The following is a 21,883-nucleotide window of genomic DNA, read 5'->3' on the forward strand; positions in this document are numbered from 1 at the left end:
AGTATGATGGAGGAAGAGTTCAGAAGTTTTAATCAAAAGTAAAAGGACATGTAAAGCACACTTTGAACATGCTAAATTAATCATATGAATAGGACTGCAACTACAGATGGTTTAATGATTTAATCTGCTTATTATTTTCCTTTTTTAACTAAAAAATAGTGATGATCAGTTGCTAGTATCACATTTTTTATGCAACTAAATGCTCAAACCACAAAGTTATCAACCATAAGTTAAAATAAGTTTGTTGATCCTTAGATAAATGTGTAAAAGGTAGATAAACAATTCATGAAATGTGAACACGTCTTCAGTGATTTGGCAAACACAAAACCTAAAGTCAAATAGGACTTTAATAAAGGCTCATCATTATAACATTAATATAAATACAAGACTCTGAAACAGAAAATACCAAATAAAAATACAAAACATACAAAAAAACAAACAAACACAAAAGGCCTGTTTCTCTTTCAGTCGCCGCCCTAAAGCTTCCACAGCGTCAAAGCAGCTACGTGTTTCCAGGGTTTTCTGGGGGGGGGGGGTGTAAAAGCTTTTGTTCTGTTTCTGCCAGTTTCCCATTTTCCAGTGTAAACTGGGTTCTGTGGTGGAGGTGGTGGTCCTCACAATGAAGGAGCCCAGGACACACGAGGAGGAGGAGGAGGAGGAGGAGGAGGAGGGCAGTCACTGACCGATCCTCGTTAATTTAATCGTCTCTCTCTCTCTGTCAGCGTGTGTTCATCCAAGCACCCATCGATCAGACTGAGAGGAGTTCAGCTGCACAGTCTCGCTACTGTCCCCGTCCTCGTGCTGAAAGACAAACCCATCATCAGAGTTGTTGATTGGCAGATGTGTCACTACACAATAAAAGGTACATGCAGGGCCGCCCCTGGCCAAGTGGGGGCCCTAAGCAGGATTTTATTTTGGGCCCTCCCTTCCAATAACATAATAATAATAATAATAATAATAATAATAAATTTCAATTACTAACGAATCAAATGAAGAGCCTCTATCCACAGTGAAACAAGAACTTTATAGATTTGTTTTTTATTATTTTAAATACTAGCCTCACAAAATTGAGGCGGTCCTGAAGAAGAAGAACGCACCTTGTTGGCGATGGCCCGCAGCTTCCCCAGCAGCGAGGGTTTCTGGGTGTAGACCACGTCATCCTCAGGCTCCTCCCCCTCAGCCAGAGCACAGCTGTCTGCAGCCGGCAGCTCACACTCTTTGTTGGCAGACATCACCAGACGAGAGTACTTGTATTCCAGCCTGAACACACAAAGTGCAGCAAATACCAATCTTTAAACCGACATGCTGTGACTGTATTTATAACGACTGCCTTTAAATGTGAGTTCTTCTAAAAGAAGAAGAAAGATTCATTCTGTTGCAGAAAGTTGTGTTTCCTTTAAGTTTAAAGATGTGTTGCAAACTTGAAAGTACCCGTGACAGTCCTCGCTTCCACACACAAACAAAAGCTGACGTCTCTACCTTTAAAAACACCTCAAGCTGTTCCTAATGAGCACGTTGAGTCTCAGATAAGCAGGCGTCTCTGACCTCTTGTTTTTCTTCCAGAAATAGCAGGTGAGAGAGACGAGCAGCACGGCCACGAAGGCTCCGCCACCAACGCCGACCTTCAGCCACAGAGCGACGGCCTCACACGGAGACGAGCTCCGGGCGGGTAAAGAGACACCTTTGGTGCACAACTTGGGCTCATTCCACACATACAGAGTTATCTAGAGGAAGAAAGACAGACAATTCACACAGTGACTGTTTTTATTAGTCTGATTAATAAAAGCATTTCATGTTTTCCATTTCGTCTTGAAGGACAGAAACAGGGAGTGTGAGTGTGTGTGTGTGTGTGTGTGTGTGTCTGTGTGTGTGTTACCTGAACGCCTCCCTTACATGCTCCCTCTATCTTGTGGTAGTCTTCCTCCGAGCAGCTTGGACAGGCGCTGGCGCTCTCCCACAGGAAGTGAAATGTGCATCCGTCGCACGTTCCTGCAGGACAGGAGCTGCCACACAAAAAAAACAAACAAACAAACACACTCTCACAGATTCTGTTTCTTAAATTATAATATCTACCATCATCGTCTTGGTATCTTTTAAACCAGGTGTCATTTAATATGACTGAATAAACAGTCTCGGGTTACATCAGCTACCTGGGCACAGAGACTTCTCCTCGTTCAGACTTCTTGGGGTTACAGCGCACGGTGATGACTGAACTGCGACCCTGATCACACGAGGCCGTCGGCTGCTTTGACCTAAAAGAAAAGAAAAGAATAAAAAAGCATCAGAGTCGAGGTTTAAGTACGACAAACTCACTCAGTCTTTCATGGTGTACCTGTAGAAGAAGTTGATGTCTGGGACGTCCTTTAGGCTTTCAGGGAAAAGATGTGGTTTGGCGTTCACCCCGTCCAGCACAGTGTCCACTGTTGCTCCTGGAAGCCGACATTAAAACGAGCGTTAGCGGCGAATGGTCAGAGAGACACGTGCTGTTTATCAAGCGTCTTACCGATGAACGTTTCTGCAAGGCTGATGGACTGGGAGGAAATGGCCATCCTGAAGCCCCGCCCATCCGCTGGGATGATTGTTGATTGACAGATGAAACTGTCAACCGAGTTTGCAAATCGAGCCGAGTCGCTTTGATCATCCTTGCTGGAAACGTCGGTGACGTTATCGGTGCAGACAGCCGCTCTGCTCCCCTGCAGCAACACATGCAAATGATCCCTCACTTACTTTGCATGTGTCCTAACACCTTCAGTACCTCACATTTACCCGGGAATTTTGCCAAGAATATTTGGGAATTTTCCCCTGTATTTGAAGGGACTTTACAGAGAATTTTCCAAACAAATTTCAAACATTTTTCCAGAAATTTCCCCAAAAAAACCTTCATGGGAAGGTTCTCTGGAATTTCAAAAACATTCCTCAATTTTAGGAACTTCATCAGCGACTTTCCCTGGAAAATTCCATGGCCTTTCTCAGGACTTTTCCTGGGTTTGGGAATCTTTACCTGAAATTTTAGAGAATTTTTCAGAGTAATTTTGTCGTTTTTCACGTGAATCTTTCAGGAAACGTTCCTAGCAATTATCGCGAGAAATTTCAAAAAGTACCCAGAAAAAAAATGTCATTATCTCTTCTGAGAATTTTCCTAGAATTTCAGAAACATTCCCTGAAATGTTCTGGAATTTTTATGCTAAACATCAGGGATTGCTCTGAAAAACTGCTACAGGAATAAACTTTCCTGATAAGTTACTAAGGAATTTTTCATGAGACACAGTAATTTTGTCGAATTTGAATTTTTAAATAAAATATCTATTTAAAGGTTTGGAAACATAGAAAGAACTGGAGAATAGTTTTTTTATTCATCTCAGGATATTCAGAATGTGCGACTCACCTCATGGCCACACAGGCTGATGTTGAAGAGGTGAAGGTATTTGGTCCCTTTAGAGGTGAAACTGGGCCCGATGATCAGAGAGGCCACGTCCTGCAGGGGGCTGAGATCGAACGTCAGCGTCCGGTTGTTCTCCGTGTGTGAGAAGGAACAGTCGCTATAGCAACGAGAGTGTTCCTGAAAGAAGAGAGAAACACATGAACTCTGCATGCAAGATGTACACAGGACAATTCTTCTTACCAGTTTGAAAACTCTGACCTGAACAAATCTTTAAAAACTCAGAGCGACACTTTGTAGGACACGGGACAATCGGTGGCGCTCACCTTGTTGCTGATACTTCCTGGTCCACAGGCGACACACGCGTCCTGGCCGTAGGTGTGGCGTCCTGCCAGGTGTGTGTTTGGCGGACACTCCTGACACCGGTTGGTTTCTCTGTGGATGTAAAAACCAGCGGGGCAGGGAACGCAGGAGGAGCCGGCCTGCTGGGAGTTCTGAGACAGCAGAGCGCAGGCCCGACACGATGACGCCACCCCGTCCAGCACGTTGGTGACAGTGATGGAGTACAGCTTCACCGTGTCGCTCACGTAACGACGCACCTATGCACAAACAAAACATCAGCTTGAACGTTAGGAGAAAAAAAAAGATGCTTTTAAGAATAGATTACTTGTGTTTACTTACATCCAGAGCGTGGTTCGTCCTCTGAAAAGCCCACGTATACGTGACGGAGGCGTTCCTGGTCATGCTGTGAGAGTACGACTGTTTCCCCTTACTGCCCTCCCAGGACTCCACCACCGTGGTGCTCTTACTGTTCACATCCTGCAGGGGGCGATGCAGCGAAACAGACGATGGTTTTTTTTTTTTGACTACAGCTGGAAAACAAGTGTCACTCTTCTCCTCTTCTTGCGTGTTTGTAATATTCGTCATGTAAACATGCACAATCGACACGCACCGTCATGAAGTAGAGCTCGCAGTCGGCCGAGCAGATCGTCTCAAACACGAAGGTTATCTGGCCGAAGTCGCTGCCGGTCATCCCCGAGAGCGACGCTGGGACTCTGCAGACAAATAAAAAAGGTCAGAGGCCAAGATGAAACGCTTTAATAACAAATATTTAAGACCTCCTTCCTCTTACTTGAAGCCGGGCACGCGCAGGCTGAGGATGAGATAGTCGTTGTCTGAAGTGCCCGCTCCGCTGCGAATGTGGTCGCCGGCCACCTCCCACCCTGAGGAACAAAAACATCTTTATCTCACTGCACTTTTAAATGAGTCACAGGAAAGGATTTAAAGTAAATAAACAGGTTTGATGGCTCTCACCGTTCATGTCATCACAGTTGGAGTTTCCCACGTTAAAACAAGAAGTCTTCATGTTGAAGGGCAGCACGTTCCACCATTTGTACTCGTAACCTAACACTGGCTCCGTACCTGCAGGGCACTGAGTGCACACTGGTGGAAAACACACACACACACACACACACACACACACACACACACACACACACACACACACACACACACACACACACACACACACACACACACACACACACACACACACACACACACACACACACACACACACACACACACACACACACACACACACACACACACACACACACACACTTCATTTAGATGATCACAATAATGTTGATGTCCTTGATAAAAGAATAACATTTTCAGGCGGGGATAATCCTGCATGCTCTGCTCTCTCAGATCATAAGAACAAACATGGCAGCTCCTCTGACCAATTGGAGCTCTTTTGTCGTCTATGAATGAACTGATACTGGGCGGGAGTGGAACAGGATGTCAAGGCTTTGTGTGATTTCTTCAATAAAAACAGATTCAAAAGGCTCCTCTTATATCGAGGCAGCCCCGGAGGTCTGGGTGCACTCGTCAGGTGTGAGCGGGTTTTACCGTCGGTGCCGTCGGAGTGGGTTCCAGGTGGGCAGGGTAAACAGGTGGAGTCGTCACTGTTGTGGTAGCCGGGGTTGCAGGGAGGGCAGGGCTCCCTCTGCCCCGTCGCAGGAAGCTCCACCGCCCCCGTGATGTTCTCCACACAGATCTTTGGCTCCACCCAGCGATACAACACCTGAGTCTGCAAACGACGAAGAGTTATGTAAGAAACTTTAATCCAATATGAGAGCGTCATGAAGCTGAAATGAGAGGAAAAAAAAGGTTGTGTTCCTGGGCAGTGTTCGTAATGAAGATTTAAGTTGTTTATAAGCGATCACTCAGGTTTTTATAGAAATACAAATCAGAACAGGTCGAGGTCATGGACGGGCGCCAAAGAAGTTGACTGTGGATCAGATGACATGCAAAGTGCACACAAAGCTCTTCTTCATTTTCTCCTCTCACCACAGTGCCCGACTGCTCTGCTTTCATGTAAACGTCCTGACGGAGAGAAAAACACTTTGTACAAGCCGGCTTGATCTTCCTGCAGAGACGAGCGCTCGGCTGGTTCACACTCTGAGTGGGAGACATGCTTCTCACATACACACGCCAGTATCACACACATGCACAGACATCCACCGGACCCTCTGGTCCCTTACAGACTGGAGCTACTGTTGTCCATTCACCCCCCCCAGAAACAGAATTCATGTGTGTGTGTGTGTGTCTCATGTAGTGAAAAACACTGAGGGTGTGTGTATTCAGACGCTGCAGACCTTCCCCTCGCTGTCGCAGGCCGTGTGGATCTGAAAGTAATCCTTCTCTGAGCACGCCGGCCTCGGCTTACACTCTGCCCATCCCTCCTCTGAGAGACACGAAACCAAACAAGAGGAGAGATCGTTTTCATCAATTCCCGTTTTAAACAAACGACTGAGCTGACGACTCTCAGGTTTGATGTTGGTGCGCGACACGTACGTGAGTAGAGGTGTTCGGGGCAGGGCGTACAGGAGGATGCCTTCTTTATGGAGAAGGTGTTGCTGGGACAGGGCTGACAGGATGACGAGCCGGGGCTTGAGCTGAACCAGCCGGGCCGACACGGGAAACACTCGGATGTATAGGCAACACCTGCATGATTCATTCACATCAGCACACAAACTGTATCAAGGTAAACTGGATCTTTTGGGATGAGTCCTCAAATAGCACGTCTTTTGGAAACGTAAAAGAGGATCGTTAAGTTCATGGTTGGGGGTTGCTAGTTTGAAGCCGTACCCTCTATCTGGATGTTCTTGAGCAGCACAGGTTTGAACATCTTCCCTCCCACCAGGATGCCGGTGGTTCTCCAGTACAGGATGTTCATCCCAGACTTCAGAGTCACCTGCAAACAAACAAACAAAAAGAGAGAGACACATGATGAAGCACTAAGCAACAGTGAAGCTGTCCGACATCAGACAGGCGACTCACTGTGTGTGTCTCCCATTCGCCATTGTTGGTGACTTTAATCCACTTCTGGTCATCGGTCTGCGTCATTTCCTGACACTGCTCGTTCTGGACCTGTTTACACGAGAACAATCAGCTGTTGTACGTCTTACTTTAGTGAGCTGTAAAGTGTATTCAGCAGGTGCTTACATAGAACTCAAAGAAGATGTTGTTGTCTGGATACTGGTAGGTGAAGGAGACAGAGCCGTGTTTCTCCAGATGGACGGCGTACACTAAAGACACGGTGCACTCGTCGCGGTTTGATTCCAGATACACACCCTGCGGCGTCCATGACGAGCTGCAGCACACACACACACACACACACACACACACACACACACAAAAAAACCACATCAGCAAAAAGAAGAAAAGGGAAGAATAACAGCGCCTGTCTCTGGGAATGCGAAGCTGTCTCTGTGTCACCTGTTGCAGGCCTGAACGTCCTCTCCGTTTGGGCTGGAATCTAAAAAGCTGGCCATGCTGATGAAGCCTGCAGGGATGGCGTCCCACTGATCAAAGCGGAGGCCGCTTCCCAGCGAATAGGAGCCGGCCGCACACGGTGTGCACTGCTGCGTCGTCATCTCTAAATACATCCCAGCCGGACAGGAGAAAGCTGTGACATGGAAAAGAACAGTGTTTTACATGCTGTCATGTGAAGTCACACACACACACACACACACACACACACACACACACACACACACACACACACTGGGAGCTCTTACAGCAGTCTGTTCCTCTGGTCGGAGGAGGAAGGTCTGAGCAGTTGCCTGGATTCAGAGGGATAGCGACTCTCCATCTCGACCCTGTGCTGTCACACTCGGTGTACTGGAAGTAGTAGTCTGTCTGCAGAGACACACACACACACACACACACACACACACACACACACACACACACACACACACACATTCAAAGACTGATTCCCCATCCTGCTTGTGTTTCAAAAAGCTCGCAGCACGGCTTTGACAGCTTTAAAATAAGTTCAGTTAACACTCAAAGAAGCCGAGAGGAGGAGCTCGTAGCAGGTCATGAAACGGCCCTAAATTCATCTTAATGGACTTTTTTTCTGATTAGCATTTAATTCTTACAGCAGATAGATACAACAAACACATGGTAACGTCATCCTCAGTCTATGACAGGATGTCAGCGTGAAGCTGGTTTCACATGGAAACGAAAGCTGTGCACACAAAAGGGAACATTGACCCCGATCAGCCGGGAACACTGCTGGATCACTAATGGTCCATTAAGAGCGCGACAGCAGGTCATCTGTGCCGTCGCCTCTTTCACCAAGGACGCTACGCTCATCGTTGAAACGCATTAGTTCAACATTCAGAGGAACATTTTGTCCAAAGGGACAAACAACGAGACGCTTTGAAGCTCCACAGGAACAAGATTCACAGCGAGTGATGACAAATACAGTGCAAGGACGCTTTCTGTAATAAACTTTTGATTTGCTGGCTCTGACTTTCAACATGGTCATTTTTTGTGTCAATAATAGATTCTACTTTCTAATATATTTTGTGCACTCCACTTTGCTCTTTAATCACATTTCTTTATCACAACGAAACATCATTGAGGCTCAAAATACCATAAAGCGTTGAATAAATATATTTTTAAAAAAAAACTGTGATGATGATGAAATGTGCAGGATTATTTCAGTTTTGCAGCCTTTTGACACATCATGAAAACATATTCATGATTCTTGGTGTCTAATTACTGTAGTAGTGTAATCAATGATTGGTGCCACTGTTGGATATCAAGCTAGGCCCTGCAGCATTTTAGCTTAGCATAAACATTAGAAACAGGTTTGTGTCCAGAGAACTTTTGCACACATCTTTAGCAATATTTGTTACAATTCTTTTAGGTATTTTACATGATGTAGGAGGACAGCTGGGAGATTTAAAAATGATAATTAAAGACTTCTACACTCAGTTTTTGCTACTTCTCTCAGTCTAAAGTTACTTCATACTTTGTGGAAGTTTTGCAGAATTGAGTTTAAAAAAAAACACAACAAAGTCACTGCATGGTTTCTTTGAAAAGCATCTCCCGAGGTATCCAAAGCCTCGCCCTGGCAGATCTCCATCTCCTCCCCCGAACCTGCTGTTCATCTGGGCAGAGTGATGGTCAGAGCGCGCAGGCGGCTGGCTGCAGCCGAGCACTGACAGCTAAGAAGCAGCTAATAAAACAAATCACAGAAAATGAGCTGTGTGTACAGAGGAATTAATATGAGAGAGAGAGAGAGAGAGAGAGAGAGAGAGAGAGAGAGAGAGAGAGAGAGAGAGAGAGAGAGAGAGAGAGAGAGATGGTTTAGGAAGCAGTGTGTGTGTGTGTGTGTGTGTGTGTGTGTGTGTGTGTGTGTGGTACACAGATAAGCTTTTCTTCTCTCAAATTACTAATCACCTCTGCAAAGAAAAAAAAAGGCCATTCAGGCCGCCCTCCCCCAACATAAAGGCGTGTAAACTGCAGATTGCCACGTGAGAAGCCGACCTCTTCATTAACATGTAAACATGGCGACCTGCTCTGAGATTCACCTGCTGACTCGTCTCTCTGTAAATAGACAAATAACAGGGCCGACGCCTGCGCTCATGTGTTTGGTAGAAAAAGGGGAGTGTGATGAAAAAGGACAGGTGCTCGTGTGTTCCTCTGGTCTCCATGGTGACTCATGCTGCTTGTCATGGACTGATGAGAAGAGAGGAGACGGGGGACAGGGGGATAAGACTCAGTCATCCTCTGAATCAAGAGGAAGCAAAACAAGCTCATCTGTTTTCATGACAAGCACTTAAATCTTTAAAACGCTCATGTCCAGTCCAGTCATTGTGACGCTACAGCGAGAAGCGCGCACAGTTTATCCACATGGAAATGCTGACCACTCAATAATTAAGGATGACAAATCACACGCGTTAAATGAAGGTCGTGTCCGTCAGAGGGTTACAGGTGTTCACATTGAGCAGGTGTTTCTGCCCTGATATCTCCAGGCTGTGACACAGATCCACAGTGTTCTCTCAGATCCTGTAGATAGCTGAATAAATTAAAGATAAACAGATACTCAAGCTAAATACTGAGCTGCTTGAAATCTACTTGGCTCTTTGTGTTTTCTGTTTCTATTTATCTACTTCTCTGAGGACATTTGGTGCGTTTTACTCCAGTAAACTAGACGTAATAATTAAAGGTTTAGACGTTCAGGTTAGCCACACTTCTTGACCCATGGAAACCCAAACACATGATAACTGCAGGGCGGGCTGAGGTAAGGTAAAAGCTCAGGTTGATTTCAGGTATTATTAAGATAAACAAGTGACAGAAGCAAGAAAGTGAACCAAGCACAACATGTTTAAAAAGCACTTAACAGACTTTTTGAGCACTGATTTAGGGGATTGACAGCTCCTTTCATATCCTCTCTCTTCTCCCTTACTTGGCTGAATTTATACTGTATAAAAAACGTTTATCAGCCCTGATGAATGTTAAGATATTACATGCTGCTTTAAGGCTGAACTCGGGATGCTGTCCTGTTCACACTGCCTGCGGTCCTCTCTCCTCATCAGCGGGTCATTGTGGCCCGTCTGGCCGGCAGGTGGCTACCCAGAGGAGGGATGGAGGCCAGCAGACAGCGTCATCTTGTTATGGAGCGGGTTTATGGTCGTGGCATGAACCGCGTTTTAAGCCGATCAGTGGCATCGAGCGTGTTCTCGCATTAAACAAGTATTTGAAAAACAACTCTTCCAAAATGTTTTTTTTTCTTCCATTTTTAAAATAGAGAAGCTTTTTTTTTGGATGTTTTAATTCCTGCGCGCATGACCATTTGCTTCACTTGATCACCGCGTTAAAGAGGCGACAAACAAAAACAATGTGAGAAATATAGCAGTGAGGATCCTGATTTTGGTATCCTTGAACGCAACACATTCTGCACACCAGTGTCATGAAAAAGAAACAGGATCTTACAGGAGAAGAGCCTCATATGAGAGAAAATAAATAGATTTAAAAAAGCGCTCACCTCGCCGCACGGCCGCAGCTCTCTGACTGCGGACACTGATGAAGAGTGAGCGCTGATGAAGAGTAACAAGCAGCGGGGGAACCAGGAGGCCCACACCTGCTCCCGCATCCTCAGCTCGGATCACAAGTCACAAGAGGCCTGGAGCCTCGAACATGAACCGGACCGACCACTTTATCTGCTGATGTCCCTGTCACTGATGTCGCCTGCCTGCATGTCTTTCAGTAACTCCCCCCCCCACTGTCAATTCACAAACTGTACTTCCTGTTCTTCCTTTCCAAATAAAAGTCCTGTCATCCTTAGAAAAAACTGAAAATGTTGAACTGAACTGATAATTTTAAAATGTTTCCTAATCATTTTATTTTATTTGATGATCCTATCATCTTTTTAAGGATAAAAATCAGGGAGTTTCTTTATGTTGAATATTTCAAGGCAGTATTATTCAAGTCATTTCAAAAGTCCAACATGATATTTCAAATTAGTATTTTAGGATTTTTTTAAATGAACATGTAACTGAAGTGACAAATTGATAAAAGCGACTGTGATTAACTTAATGTTGGAATACCAATCCACACATTAATTATAATTAAATAATAATAATCACATATTAAATAAAACGTTCCCTACATTAGCTGTTTTTGGAGAGCTCTGTCATAAGAGGGATGAATAATAGGCCTACTGACCGTGTCTTCATCGTGCTTTTATTTTGAAAGCACTGCTGTCTCTGTGTTCTATAAATCGTGTTGGCTCCTTTACTTGTCTCAGTGCTGAGCTTTTACTCAGACAGTGACGCCACACGAGTGATAACACGTTATCTGGATTGACAGCTGATGATAGACAACAGGCCTCCAGGCCGCAGAGCTTATTATAACTTCACCTGACAGCAGAGGTGAACTCTGGGGAGCAATACAACCTGAAGGTCCTACCTATGTTCAAATAGTTCATTTAAAGGGTTTATGGCAACTCTCTATAGTCTATGTGTAGTCCCTCACTTTTTAAACACATGTATCTGGAGCATCAACCACCCCAGAGGCTACAGTCACGTTTAGTCTGCAATGCATGCTGCAAGATTATTAAAATGTCAGACAGAGGTGGATTATTTACTTAATGTGTTCTCTCATTATTTTCTTACTTCCATTTTTCAATTTTACTAACGTTAATCTGTACTAACTATTTTTAACAATGTTAATCTGTATTGTAATTTCTTAACCAAAAGCCCTACTAGGGACAAATGTTGTGACTAAAAACTCTATGATGCAAACATCAGATGACTGTTCAAGTTTATCTGTTTTTGTCTCTATTCAAATAAAACTTTGAATAAAAAATAAAAGACATTTTTTTTGTTTTATTGTTCAGTGTCAATCTTTCCTTCGAGACTGTTTTATTCTATTATTCTTTGTTCTATGACATTTTTTCTAGAGTTTCTGTTGTTTAATATTTAGCTGGCCGCTAGGTGGCAGCAGACGTCCGTACAAAAACAATATTCACACGAAGAAGAACCTGGAAATGACGTCACAGTGCGGAATCAAAACAGTTAAAATTTGACAGCTGGTCGTCGCATCACAACACGTTCATAAAATGCTGACACCAATGTCAAAACTAGCCTGGACTGTTTAGCAAACTGTGTCGACTCTTTCTAACGGACTGTCGAGGGATGTTAATTAGAGAAAAAGCTTATTTTGGTTAAGTTAACGAAAAGTTGCTCCATGGAGATCTACGGGCTGAACATGACCATATATAGACCGACAGCAGAGCTCCCTCCCTGAAGCTGAAAGAAATAAACACACACGGGACCTGACACAGCTCCAACATGTCATCTGAGCAGATCATCGCCATCGTCATGGATGACAAAATCTACGAGGTGAATAAAAAGAAGCTGATAGAGAAGAGCGACTACTTCCGTGCACTGTACAGCTCCGGGATGAGGGAGTCCACGGAGGACTCGGTGCAGCTGCAGGGTCTCAGTGTGCCCGGTCTGGAGCTGGTCCTGGAGTTCATCAACACCTCCAAAGTCCAGGTTGCGAATGAGACTCTGGAGGACCTGATCGAGACTGCCTCCTTCCTGCAGGTCACCTCCATCCTCAAGCTGCTCACCTCGGAGATCCGGCTGGACAACTGTGTGGAGCTGTACAGCCTCTCGGAAGTCTACGGGACCCACGACCTGCGCCACGCCTGCCTCAAGTACATGAGCTGCTACTATCACCCCATGCTGAGGAGGCCCGAGTTCTGCAGCCTCCCCCCAGCTGTCAGACACCAGGTCAAGGACATGCGAATGAAAGGCACGGCCACCTTGGTAGCCATCGGGGACTTCACCTGCCTCTCCATGGATGTGCCGGATCAGGATGAACCCTGGTCCATGCTGAGGTACGGAGAGGTGGAGCAGAGGTGGAAGCCGCTGGCGAACAACTTGCCTCCTGACATGATCAACGTGAGAGGATACGGGTCGGCTGTGCTGGATAACTACCTGTTCATCGTGGGGGGGTACAGGATGACGAGTCAGGAGATCTCTGCCGTGCACTGCTACAACCCCTGCAGGAACGAGTGGAACCAGGTCGCCCCGCTCAACCAGAAGAGGTAAAAACCCGAACTAACACATTCCAGATAATAATACATCTTTTATTATGATCCACTCACTGCGTCCTCCCGCTCCATCAGGTCCAACTTCAAGCTGCTGGCGGTACACGGGAAGCTGTACGCCGTAGGAGGTCAGTGTCTGGGTACGGTGGAGTGTTACAGCCCGGAGCAGGACTGGTGGACCTGCGTGTCCTCCATGCCTGACCCCTTGGCTGAGTTCTCGGCCTGCGAGTGCCAGGGGATGATCTACGTCATGGGCGGATACACAGCGAGAGGTCGGTAGAACCCGAGCATCGAAGCCTGCTTCTGCAGAGACAACAGAACGTGCGACACTTTGAGCACACCAAAAGAAATCGGCAACAGTTTTAGCTTTGAAAAAGTCAAAAAAGTTTTCAGTTTTAAGTCACAATAGCAGAATTTTACACTTTGATAGAGAACAAGTGAATAATAATAAACAGTATAGATACCTGTTCTGATGCCACAGCAACAAATACAGAAGTCCTTGGTCCCTGATATTATCTTATTTTTTACGTTTAATTAACAAAAACTGCAAGCAAACTCCTCCCAAACACATCGATAACTCTTCTTCGCCCTCTCTTGTTTTTCTCTCGAGTCACCTTTGGGTTAAAAAACAGACTGAGGATTGAAGTTTTGTTTACTTTTACATCCTGACAACTGAGCGTCACGCGCAGGATGGGAGAGTGTAATATGACCCTCCGTTCATCTCTCTATCTTCTGACTCAGCAGTTTATGAGATGGGGGGGAAGGGGGGGAGGGGGGGGAGTCTTCAAGAAGACCGAGAGGTCAAAAGACGATTAGACGGATAAGAAACGAAAACATTGACTTTTCCAAAGCAAAAAGAGCTTCATTTGTTTCAGTGATCTGTTTCGACAGCAGAAAGCGACGGGCTTTGTTTTTGTTACTTCGTCACCCAGGATACACATTCATCAGACTGCAGTCAGGTCGGAAATAGTCTCTCTTTTCATCACTATCTTGACAGTGGGAGAGAAAATTCCCAACTATTTTTATAGCCTTCAGATCACTTCTTTTGTTTTTGTTTTGTTTTCGAGCAAAGAATCTCAAACAGTGGCTGCTTCCATCACACCAAACGACTCGCTCGACTTCTTCTCTTTTTTTCCTTTTATGACTGTCATTACAGAGCGTTGCATTTTAAAAAAAACACTCAATAATTCAAATAGTTTTTTCTTTTTGTTTCCACGAACATGTGGGACAGCTCATCGGTGCAGGGTGTTTGAAGTGTCTTAGCATGATGCACCTTCACACGGGCGACCTCTGCAGGGTCGATTAAACTCTGGCTGAAGTCCCAGAAGCACTCACGCAGCTCGCTTTTGTTTTCACACAAAGCCATCTACAGTATCTGTTCTGCTGCCTCGCTTGATGGCTTTTTGTTTCCTCAGCCCAGGAGACTGAGCCCCCTGCTGGGGAGATAATATAAATGTCCATACATGCAGGAAAAACATTTGAAACTTTGAGACTTTTACTAAATGTAACAGGTTTTTTTTTCTTGTGCACGTCAGACAGGAACACAAGTGTCCTCCGCTACTGCCCCCTCTCCGACACGTGGACCGTTTTTCGCTCCTGTTCGGCGCACATCCGTAAGCAGCAGATGCTCTCGGTGGAGGACACGATCTACCTGGTGGGCGGCTACACTCACGAGCTGGCCCAGCGGCAGCGGCGTCCCAGCCAGACGGAGGACGTGCTGACGGTGCAGTCGTACAACGTGAGCACGGGGGAGTGGCTCCACCTGAAGGACAACACGTCCAAGTCGGGCCTGAACCTGACGTGCACGCTGCACAACGACGGCATCTACATCATGAGCCGCGACGTCAGCCTGCCCACCAGCCTGGAGCACCGCGTCTTCCTCAAGTACAACATCTTCTCCGACGCCTGGGAGGCGTTCAGACGCTTCCCGGCTCTGGGACAGAACATGCTGCTGTGCTCGCTGTACCTCCCCAACGTGCTCTGATGGTGACGGAGCTGTGTGGAGCCCTGCAGCTTTAACACAGGCCAGGTCGGTTGTTCTTGCACAGAGTAGGTTTCTGAACACTGACTGGCTGCCAGGTGGGACGCCTCGTGACCTCTGTGCCTATTGAGAGAGAAAAAAAAAAAAGCACTACATTGTACATACTGCTGTGGATCCAAATACAAAAGCTACAATGACAACAAGTATGAACGTGAATAAGCACCACGGTCCATCAACAGCATCCGAGCAGCAGGCCCCAGTTTGTGCCTCTCATGTGATTAAAATGGGATCATCGTCTGTTTCTCTGATCGGATGAACCTGGAAAGTTTGGGAAAATCCGCAAATGTAGAATCCCAACAAGACGCTCTGCCGGTCTGAGGAAATAACACTTTAAATCTTGGGTACAAAAAATGTGTGTGTGGGGAGAGATATTATGTGTGTTAGCGAGATTGTAATGTTTATTTCCATTTGACGTGAAGACACAAGAACGCCAGGAATGTTGTGTTTTCCTTACCTGAGAATTTATCCTTCATTTAGTGTCAGCTACAGGTTCAAGTTAAATCCTACAAACCACTCCTTCAAAATAATATATATTTTTTTTTTTCACACCTTAGCAGACAGTTTCCTCCCTGGTGTCCTTCAAGTCTTTAGGATTCAGTAAACGTCTCCAGATCTCCCTGGTATGTAATGATGACGTTTGAGAGAAACAGATGTGGATCTACACTACATGTAAGGTTAACACTTGAGGGGCCACAAACTGAAGCTGCAGAACAGCATGCTTTAAAAACCTCTGCAGCTACAGTATTCTCCATGTTTACACTCCTGATGTGGCATTGGCGTACATGTTTGAATCAAATTCACTACAAACCTTAAAGTCTCTCAGAAACGTTCTGTCTCCATGTACTGTACTCAGCAGATGATTATGGCTTTGGTTTTACACTGCCAGATTTTTGAGATTTGATGAAAGTGAGTGTTTGCGATGACGAGGCTCAGAGGGAGCGTCTCGTGTTCTTTGTACTCTTGCACTTGTCTTGTTATTTTGTTTTTTTTGTTTTCCAGAGAAACTCTAAGCAAAGCTTAAAGCGCAACTCCATGAAATGATCGCAGCACATGTGCCTTCTGCAACCTCGCTTAACGGGGACTTGATTTAAAAAAAAAAAAAAAAAGCACAAAATGCAAAGACTTTGTTACATTGCCAGCGACTGACCAAAACTGCTGTTTTATTTTTCTCTCTGCTGAAGCAGATTTTGTGCTTGTTGAAGTACTTTTGGGTTCCTTGGTTACATATTGGGAGTGATGTGAGCAACGAGGCTCAAAGCAGATTTAAGCCCTGAACTCTTTTATTGTTTTGGTGAAGTGCAGCAGTGAAAGTGTTTGGTTTGGTGGATTTCAGATTCTCTCTGTACGACGGTACTTATTAGTTATAATAATAAAGATGCTGTTCAGGGCTCTCTTCTGGTCTTCGTCCTTTCATTCATTTCTCCATTTTCATGCAAAAACCTGTCAACAAACATCCGGACACTTTTTGAGACCTTTGAGGAAAAAATCCACTCATGCATTCCCAGGATCGACCAATTTTCAAAAGTTCTGTGGCGTTTTCATAAAACTTGAACATGTTTCAGAAAACGACCAGCAGGTGGCGGCACAGTGCTGTTAGAAAATGAAACATCTCCACATTCTTTCAGTGTCATCCACTTCACCTTCACAAGGACTTCACCCTGAAAAAAATAAACTATTTCTAAATAAAATCTGATTTTTTTTTTTCTTGCGCTGCCTTTTGATGTGAACACGAGTTTTCTGCAACACTTGACTGTTTGCTAGAAACACCTGTCGGCTCGTGTCACCGTGTGGAGGTCATGAACGCTGAGGGATATTTTTGGCTGGATGGACGAATGGTAGAAAAAGCGTTTTGTGATTCAGGACGGTCAAAGTAGAAAATCAATGGGGACCATCAGTGGTGGAGATTGATCCTCGGTGTGCGGGGGTCAGATCAGTGCGATCTCTCTCACACCTCCACAGAGGAGTTCAAACGGCGTCAGGCTTAAAGATGAGCTGGAGCGACAGGAGTATCTTCTCAGGCACGTGATTGCAGAGTAAAGATTTTCTTTTTGATCGAGTCAAAGTGAGAAAATGTGGTTTGAAGCCGGAGGTGAGCATGCGTCTGTGTCGAGTGTGTGACGGAAAAGAGGAGGGTTCAGAGACGACAGAGAGAGAGAGGGAGAGAGAGAGAGAGAGGGAGAGAGAGAGAGAGAGAGCCAAGGACAGACAGCACTGAGAGGAGGGGAGAAACACACTCACTCTGTGTCACACCTTCCTCACAGCCTCCGAGAGAGACGCATCTCGACATCGTGAGGAAGATGCATGTCCACATCAGAAGAGCATCCAGGACAGGAGAATAGCCCCAAAAAGCAAAGAGACAAATACATGCCAAGGACTACAAACAAACAAAGAGAGTGAGTGAGTGTGCCTAGAGGGAAGGACGACCTCGTCTTCAGAGAGGAAGAGGCAACATTTGTCGTGTTCTTCTGTTTCCTTTTAGAGGATCTGAAAGCTGCGTTTGGGATTTTCTCATCCTCTTTTGCACACAGCTTCCACTCTGTCTCTTGCTGCTGCTGCTGCTGCTGTGAGGTTATAGTCTCCGTGGTACCTGATAAGAAGGACTTCTTTTTACGGAAAGCCGACACCATGAGCGAGGCGAAGAAAGGTGAGCTCGCCATCCGGGATAAAGCCATCCTGCACCAGCAGAGGCGTCTCAAGCAGGCCACCCAGTTCTCGCACAAGGACTCGGCTGACCTCCTGCCCCTGGACGGGCTGAAGAGACTGGGCACGTCCAAAGACCTGGTGAGTGGAATCACAAACAAGCACTCGAGATAATCGCTTGATTGAAGAGGCTGCTCTTCCTGCGTGTCCAGGTGATTAGGGGATGTTAAGAGGTTGAGAGGCGAAGGGACGAGCAGCGTCTCACAGGGACGTACAAAGTGTCGAGTCATGCCTTAAAGAGTGCACAAATAAAGAAGCATCAAACTTCTGCAACAACGTTGACGGCGTGATAAATAGTTCAAATATAAAATGATTCAAATTTACAGCAAAACAAAAGATCATGCTTTTTTTTTTTAAATATTCACCTTCCTCACCTTAAAAGTTAAAAACAAAAAAGAGCAACAGGTAAACAAACTTTTTTATTTTTGACTGAACCGATTGATTGATTGATTCGCTAAAGGAAACGGCTGCTCTAACAGCTCCGTCGTCAATTTACTGACAAAGTCATGCATGGTCTCTTTTTGGACTCCTGATAAATGTGTACCACCACCGTCTTTTTTTCTGCACATCTACCGTGTAACCTCATGGCGCCGAAGGCTCTAAAGTGCAGCCTTGAAAACGTAAACGCCTCCCTGAAACGCTCATGAAAGATGCAGCATCCTGCACTCTGCGTGTCACAGGGACGCGGTGCAGGGCTCTGACGCGTCGTCACACATTCAGGGGAAACACAGGCGAGGGCTGTCACGCAACAATGAACGCCAGTCCTGCATGCTAAGTGCGACCTCTCGCTCAGGAGGATCTCCCTCTAATAATCTTTCCCATTTATGACTCCGCCTCTCCGCTGACACAGTTCTGCTTTCATGGCGGCTTCCCACATTCCCCAGAGCTCTTCAAGCACCCTGACACAAACTGTGACGCGTTTATGCGTCTGTCAGATTTTAATACCAACATCTGCTGTTATAGATAAACAGCCCTCCCTTCTTCTCCTTTTTTTTTCATCTCCTTTGATTGAGTCACATTTTCAAATCATTTCAGGATCCGGTGGTAGAAAATGTCTCTCTCTTTCCTCCTTTATCGACTCTGAGCTCCTGGGGAAACATTTCATTTGAAACTCCACGTGTGGCATTTGGAGGCAGATGTTATCTAACGTGCATTTAAAGCCATGCTAGCATCAGTTTGTTAACCCTTCGCTTTTCTTAAAGCGTCAACTCCGTTCATCCCCATTCACAGAAATCAATCCACCATGTGACGATGAGCAGGACGACAACAGTGCTGTCACGTGCTCCCTTTAAGGGAGATTGTCGTTGCAAAATTAATTTCCTCCCCCCAGGGGACAAAGAAAGTTTTTTAAATTGAGTCAAATTTCATTGAAATGCAGGGCCGCTGTTCTGGATCAAGGGGGCCCCCTACCGGTCTGGGGGCCCCAAGCAGTTCCTGTGCTTCTGGGATCACACCCAGACACTTGGAGGGACTTCAGTGGGCCAAACTAAAATCCAAACATGGCTGCTCCACGCCTCCACAGTAAAGTTTAAGTTGCACAGAATAGTGTCAATCAATCTATCAGCCGACTATTTAAACATTATTCGACAAATCGTACGGAGGCTGCTGACCTGGAGATGGGTTGTGTTGTTTTAGGGCTTTAGTGCATCCTAACATGATGAACTGGACATGCTAGCTTAAACCTCCTAGCTTTGGAGTTGCGAGTGAGTTAGCGTTCTGATATTAGCATTTAGCCTAGCGTGACTGTAGTGTGGATTCTCATTTCTGTAACGGCAGGCCAGTCCATCTTTGCACATCTACATGTTATCAGAGAGAGAATAAAAAACGTTATCAGTGTTGAGACTGAAACTCCATTAAATTGAAGAAGCGCACTGTGAGTCGACATCTCCTGCAGGGTGCTGAAAGCCCTCTTATCATAACCCACCAATTATCTTATCGTGGAAGACAGAAGGAAGCTCATCTCGGCGGTTATCTAAAAAACCTATCTGCGGCTCAGACGTGGCCACGGGGAGCCACGATGTGATTTGGATCAGCGTTTGAAACGAGTGATTTTCAGTCGGAATGGCTTCAGGAAGTCGAGGGAGGAATGCAAATAGCAAGGCGGACTCCATCGTGCCAGTAAATCTCTGCAGACAGCCGGAGACATGGTTCAGGCTGTGAATAGACATCGATGCACAAAATGAAAAGGAGAGCGTGGAGTTCTGCGAAGGCACTCGCACGCCAAAACCCTCAGAGACAAAAGAGGATTCTGTCTGGATGAGACCGCCAGAACAGTTTGTTCGCTTGAAGCTCGCCCACTACAAATCAGCGGCTGTTTTTAAGTCTTTGTGGTGGAAGTCAAAACCAAATATACACAGATGTTTTTACTTTTTGCCTTCTCTTCATTTTGCACAGAATGACTTGAACTCGTCATAAATAGATCTCTCGCTACATCCTCCCTTTGGTCTTCGTCTACCTGCTGCTTTTCTTTGTTTGAAATCACTGTTAACTGGATGTGAATACAAGGAGACGATTTTTTGAATCTCGGACTCCATGAATTAATTGATCAAATGAAATTCAGAAAAAAGTGCTGCTTCTAGTGATAAAGCTTTGCTGCTTTTCTTTGTTTCATGTCATCTTAAATTAAATATGTAGATTTTATTCTTGGTCTGCAGAAACAAGCTATTTAATGATCTCATTTTGAACTGTAGAGAACATTTACTCTTTTTATTTTAACGCTTTAAAGGCTGAACGATGAAACTCATTGGGGGGTGAGGGTAGTTATCTTCATCCTCTTAATTTGTGCTCGCTGTCCTGTCCGGTGCGTGATTCAGCAGCAGAGCCGGTTATGTAAGAGTGAATTTGTTTTGCTGCTCTTTAGCCGGAGGTCCTCTCACTCTCAGCAGCAGCAGCAGCATCACTCCAACCATGTTGTGTTGTTGAGGAAAGGGGAGCAGCGAGCGATGAAAAGGGCAAAAATCTCCGGCGCCAACGCAAAAGAGCGATGAAGAGTGAAGGAAGAGACGGCCGGAGACGTCTCAGGTCGAAGAGGACGTTTGGTTTACGCAACACAATGAAGAGCTTTGAGTTCATGTGCGAAAAAAAAGAGCAAAGACGAGGGGTGTGTGTGTGTGTGTGTGTGTGTGTGTGTGTGTGTGTTTGGGGAATTGGGTTGGAAAAAGGCCAGTTGCTTTAACACCTGAGCTCAGCATGGACTCAGTGATTGTGTAACGTCTTCGATGGCACACACACTCGATGGTGTGAAACCACAATCAAAGTAATAAAAGGAGTAAAAAGTCAAAGTGAGATGATGGACGGTGGTCTGATTACGCTGCACACACCTGGTCCTCTGCTTCTCCGTGCAGCTCGGCTGTCTGTTTGCTGAAGTCCCTCTCCAGCAGACGAGTGAGCCCGAGACTCTTGTGCGCTCGCGTCTTGTTGTCGTGTCGGATTGAGACGTCACGATCTCCGGGTGATTCTGAGCAGGATCACGGGCTCCAGAGCGAGCTGGAGAGAGGGAGCGGAAAAAAAAACGAGAAAGAGTGAGAACAACTTTCTGCTGGTTTTATATCGAGTATACTTTTCTTTATAAATCCTGATGTGAAAGTTGTATGAATGAAAACCATGAGACAAACTACAAAGTAAAGAATTTGAGCTTACATTAGCTTGGTGGATGGCTAAAGAGAAGGTAGGCTTCATACATAGATTAGCTATTAAAAAGGAACAATCCGTTTAAATGATATTTGATAATGAATCCTGAAGTCGTTGTGTCGACTTCTTGACAAACCAGAATTGAAAATGAACTCCTGTCCTTTTTAAAACACGTGCATATTAGCACGGAGGATTGTGTACAAAA

At 45.4% G+C, this 21,883-nt stretch overlaps 3 protein-coding genes and 1 long non-coding RNA gene across 8 annotated transcripts in view; 2 read left to right on the top strand and 2 right to left on the bottom strand.

Moving 5' to 3' along the window:
- Window positions 1–13: 13 nt before the first annotated feature.
- On the bottom strand, window positions 14–13,452 carry LOC306817571 (endosome/lysosome-associated apoptosis and autophagy regulator family member 2-like). 3 transcript variants are annotated; one of them, XM_079334559.1, is made up of 22 exons: window positions 13,365–13,452; window positions 7,468–7,588; window positions 7,166–7,355; window positions 6,893–7,040; window positions 6,728–6,817; window positions 6,536–6,641; window positions 6,242–6,391; window positions 6,043–6,131; window positions 5,294–5,474; window positions 4,694–4,822; window positions 4,512–4,602; window positions 4,332–4,434; window positions 4,061–4,198; window positions 3,706–3,978; window positions 3,386–3,559; window positions 2,504–2,693; window positions 2,333–2,429; window positions 2,151–2,252; window positions 1,877–2,003; window positions 1,546–1,724; window positions 1,098–1,260; window positions 14–801 (listed from the first exon to the last, which is right to left on the bottom strand). In XM_079334559.1, exons 1-22 carry the CDS (start codon window positions 13,380–13,382, stop codon window positions 730–732), a joined length of 2,931 nt encoding a protein of 976 aa, XP_079190685.1. In that variant the 5' UTR covers window positions 13,383–13,452; the 3' UTR covers window positions 14–729. The 3 variants fall into 3 exon arrangements, with proteins under 3 accessions (XP_079190685.1, XP_079190684.1, XP_079190686.1); XM_079334558.1 differs by lacking the exon at window positions 13,365–13,452 and adding an exon at window positions 10,734–12,017; XM_079334560.1 differs by lacking the exon at window positions 13,365–13,452 and adding an exon at window positions 8,708–8,996.
- klhl42 (kelch-like family, member 42) lies at window positions 12,096–16,739 on the top strand. The gene is made up of 3 exons (XM_079334561.1): window positions 12,096–13,304; window positions 13,386–13,579; window positions 14,843–16,739. The coding sequence occupies exons 1-3, from the start codon at window positions 12,541–12,543 to the stop codon at window positions 15,289–15,291; spliced, it is 1,407 nt and encodes a 468-aa protein (XP_079190687.1). The 5' UTR covers window positions 12,096–12,540; the 3' UTR covers window positions 15,292–16,739.
- Window positions 16,740–17,966: 1,227 nt separating this feature from the next.
- Window positions 17,967–21,883, top strand: part of nrip2 (nuclear receptor interacting protein 2) — a 17,616-nt gene continuing 13,699 nt past the window's right edge. For both annotated transcript variants that reach the window (XM_079334562.1, XM_079334563.1), the window contains exon 1: window positions 17,967–18,129. In XM_079334562.1, the coding sequence (XP_079190688.1) occupies window positions 17,974–18,129 (156 nt within the window). In that variant the 5' untranslated portion in view covers window positions 17,967–17,973. The remainder of the gene's footprint in view (window positions 18,130–21,883) is intronic.
- LOC306817575 overlaps window positions 18,141–21,883 on the bottom strand; it is a 23,871-nt gene continuing 20,128 nt past the window's right edge. For both annotated transcript variants that reach the window (XR_013778041.1, XR_013778042.1), the window contains exons 3-4: window positions 21,369–21,534; window positions 18,141–18,280 (exon numbers count right to left, since the gene is read on the bottom strand). This is a non-coding gene — a long non-coding RNA (uncharacterized lncRNA). The remainder of the gene's footprint in view (window positions 18,281–21,368; window positions 21,535–21,883) is intronic.

This window comes from Symphodus melops, assembly GCF_947650265.1.
Source record: "Symphodus melops genome assembly, chromosome: 22".
In the NCBI taxonomy this organism is placed as follows: domain Eukaryota; kingdom Metazoa; phylum Chordata; class Actinopteri; order Labriformes; family Labridae; genus Symphodus; species Symphodus melops.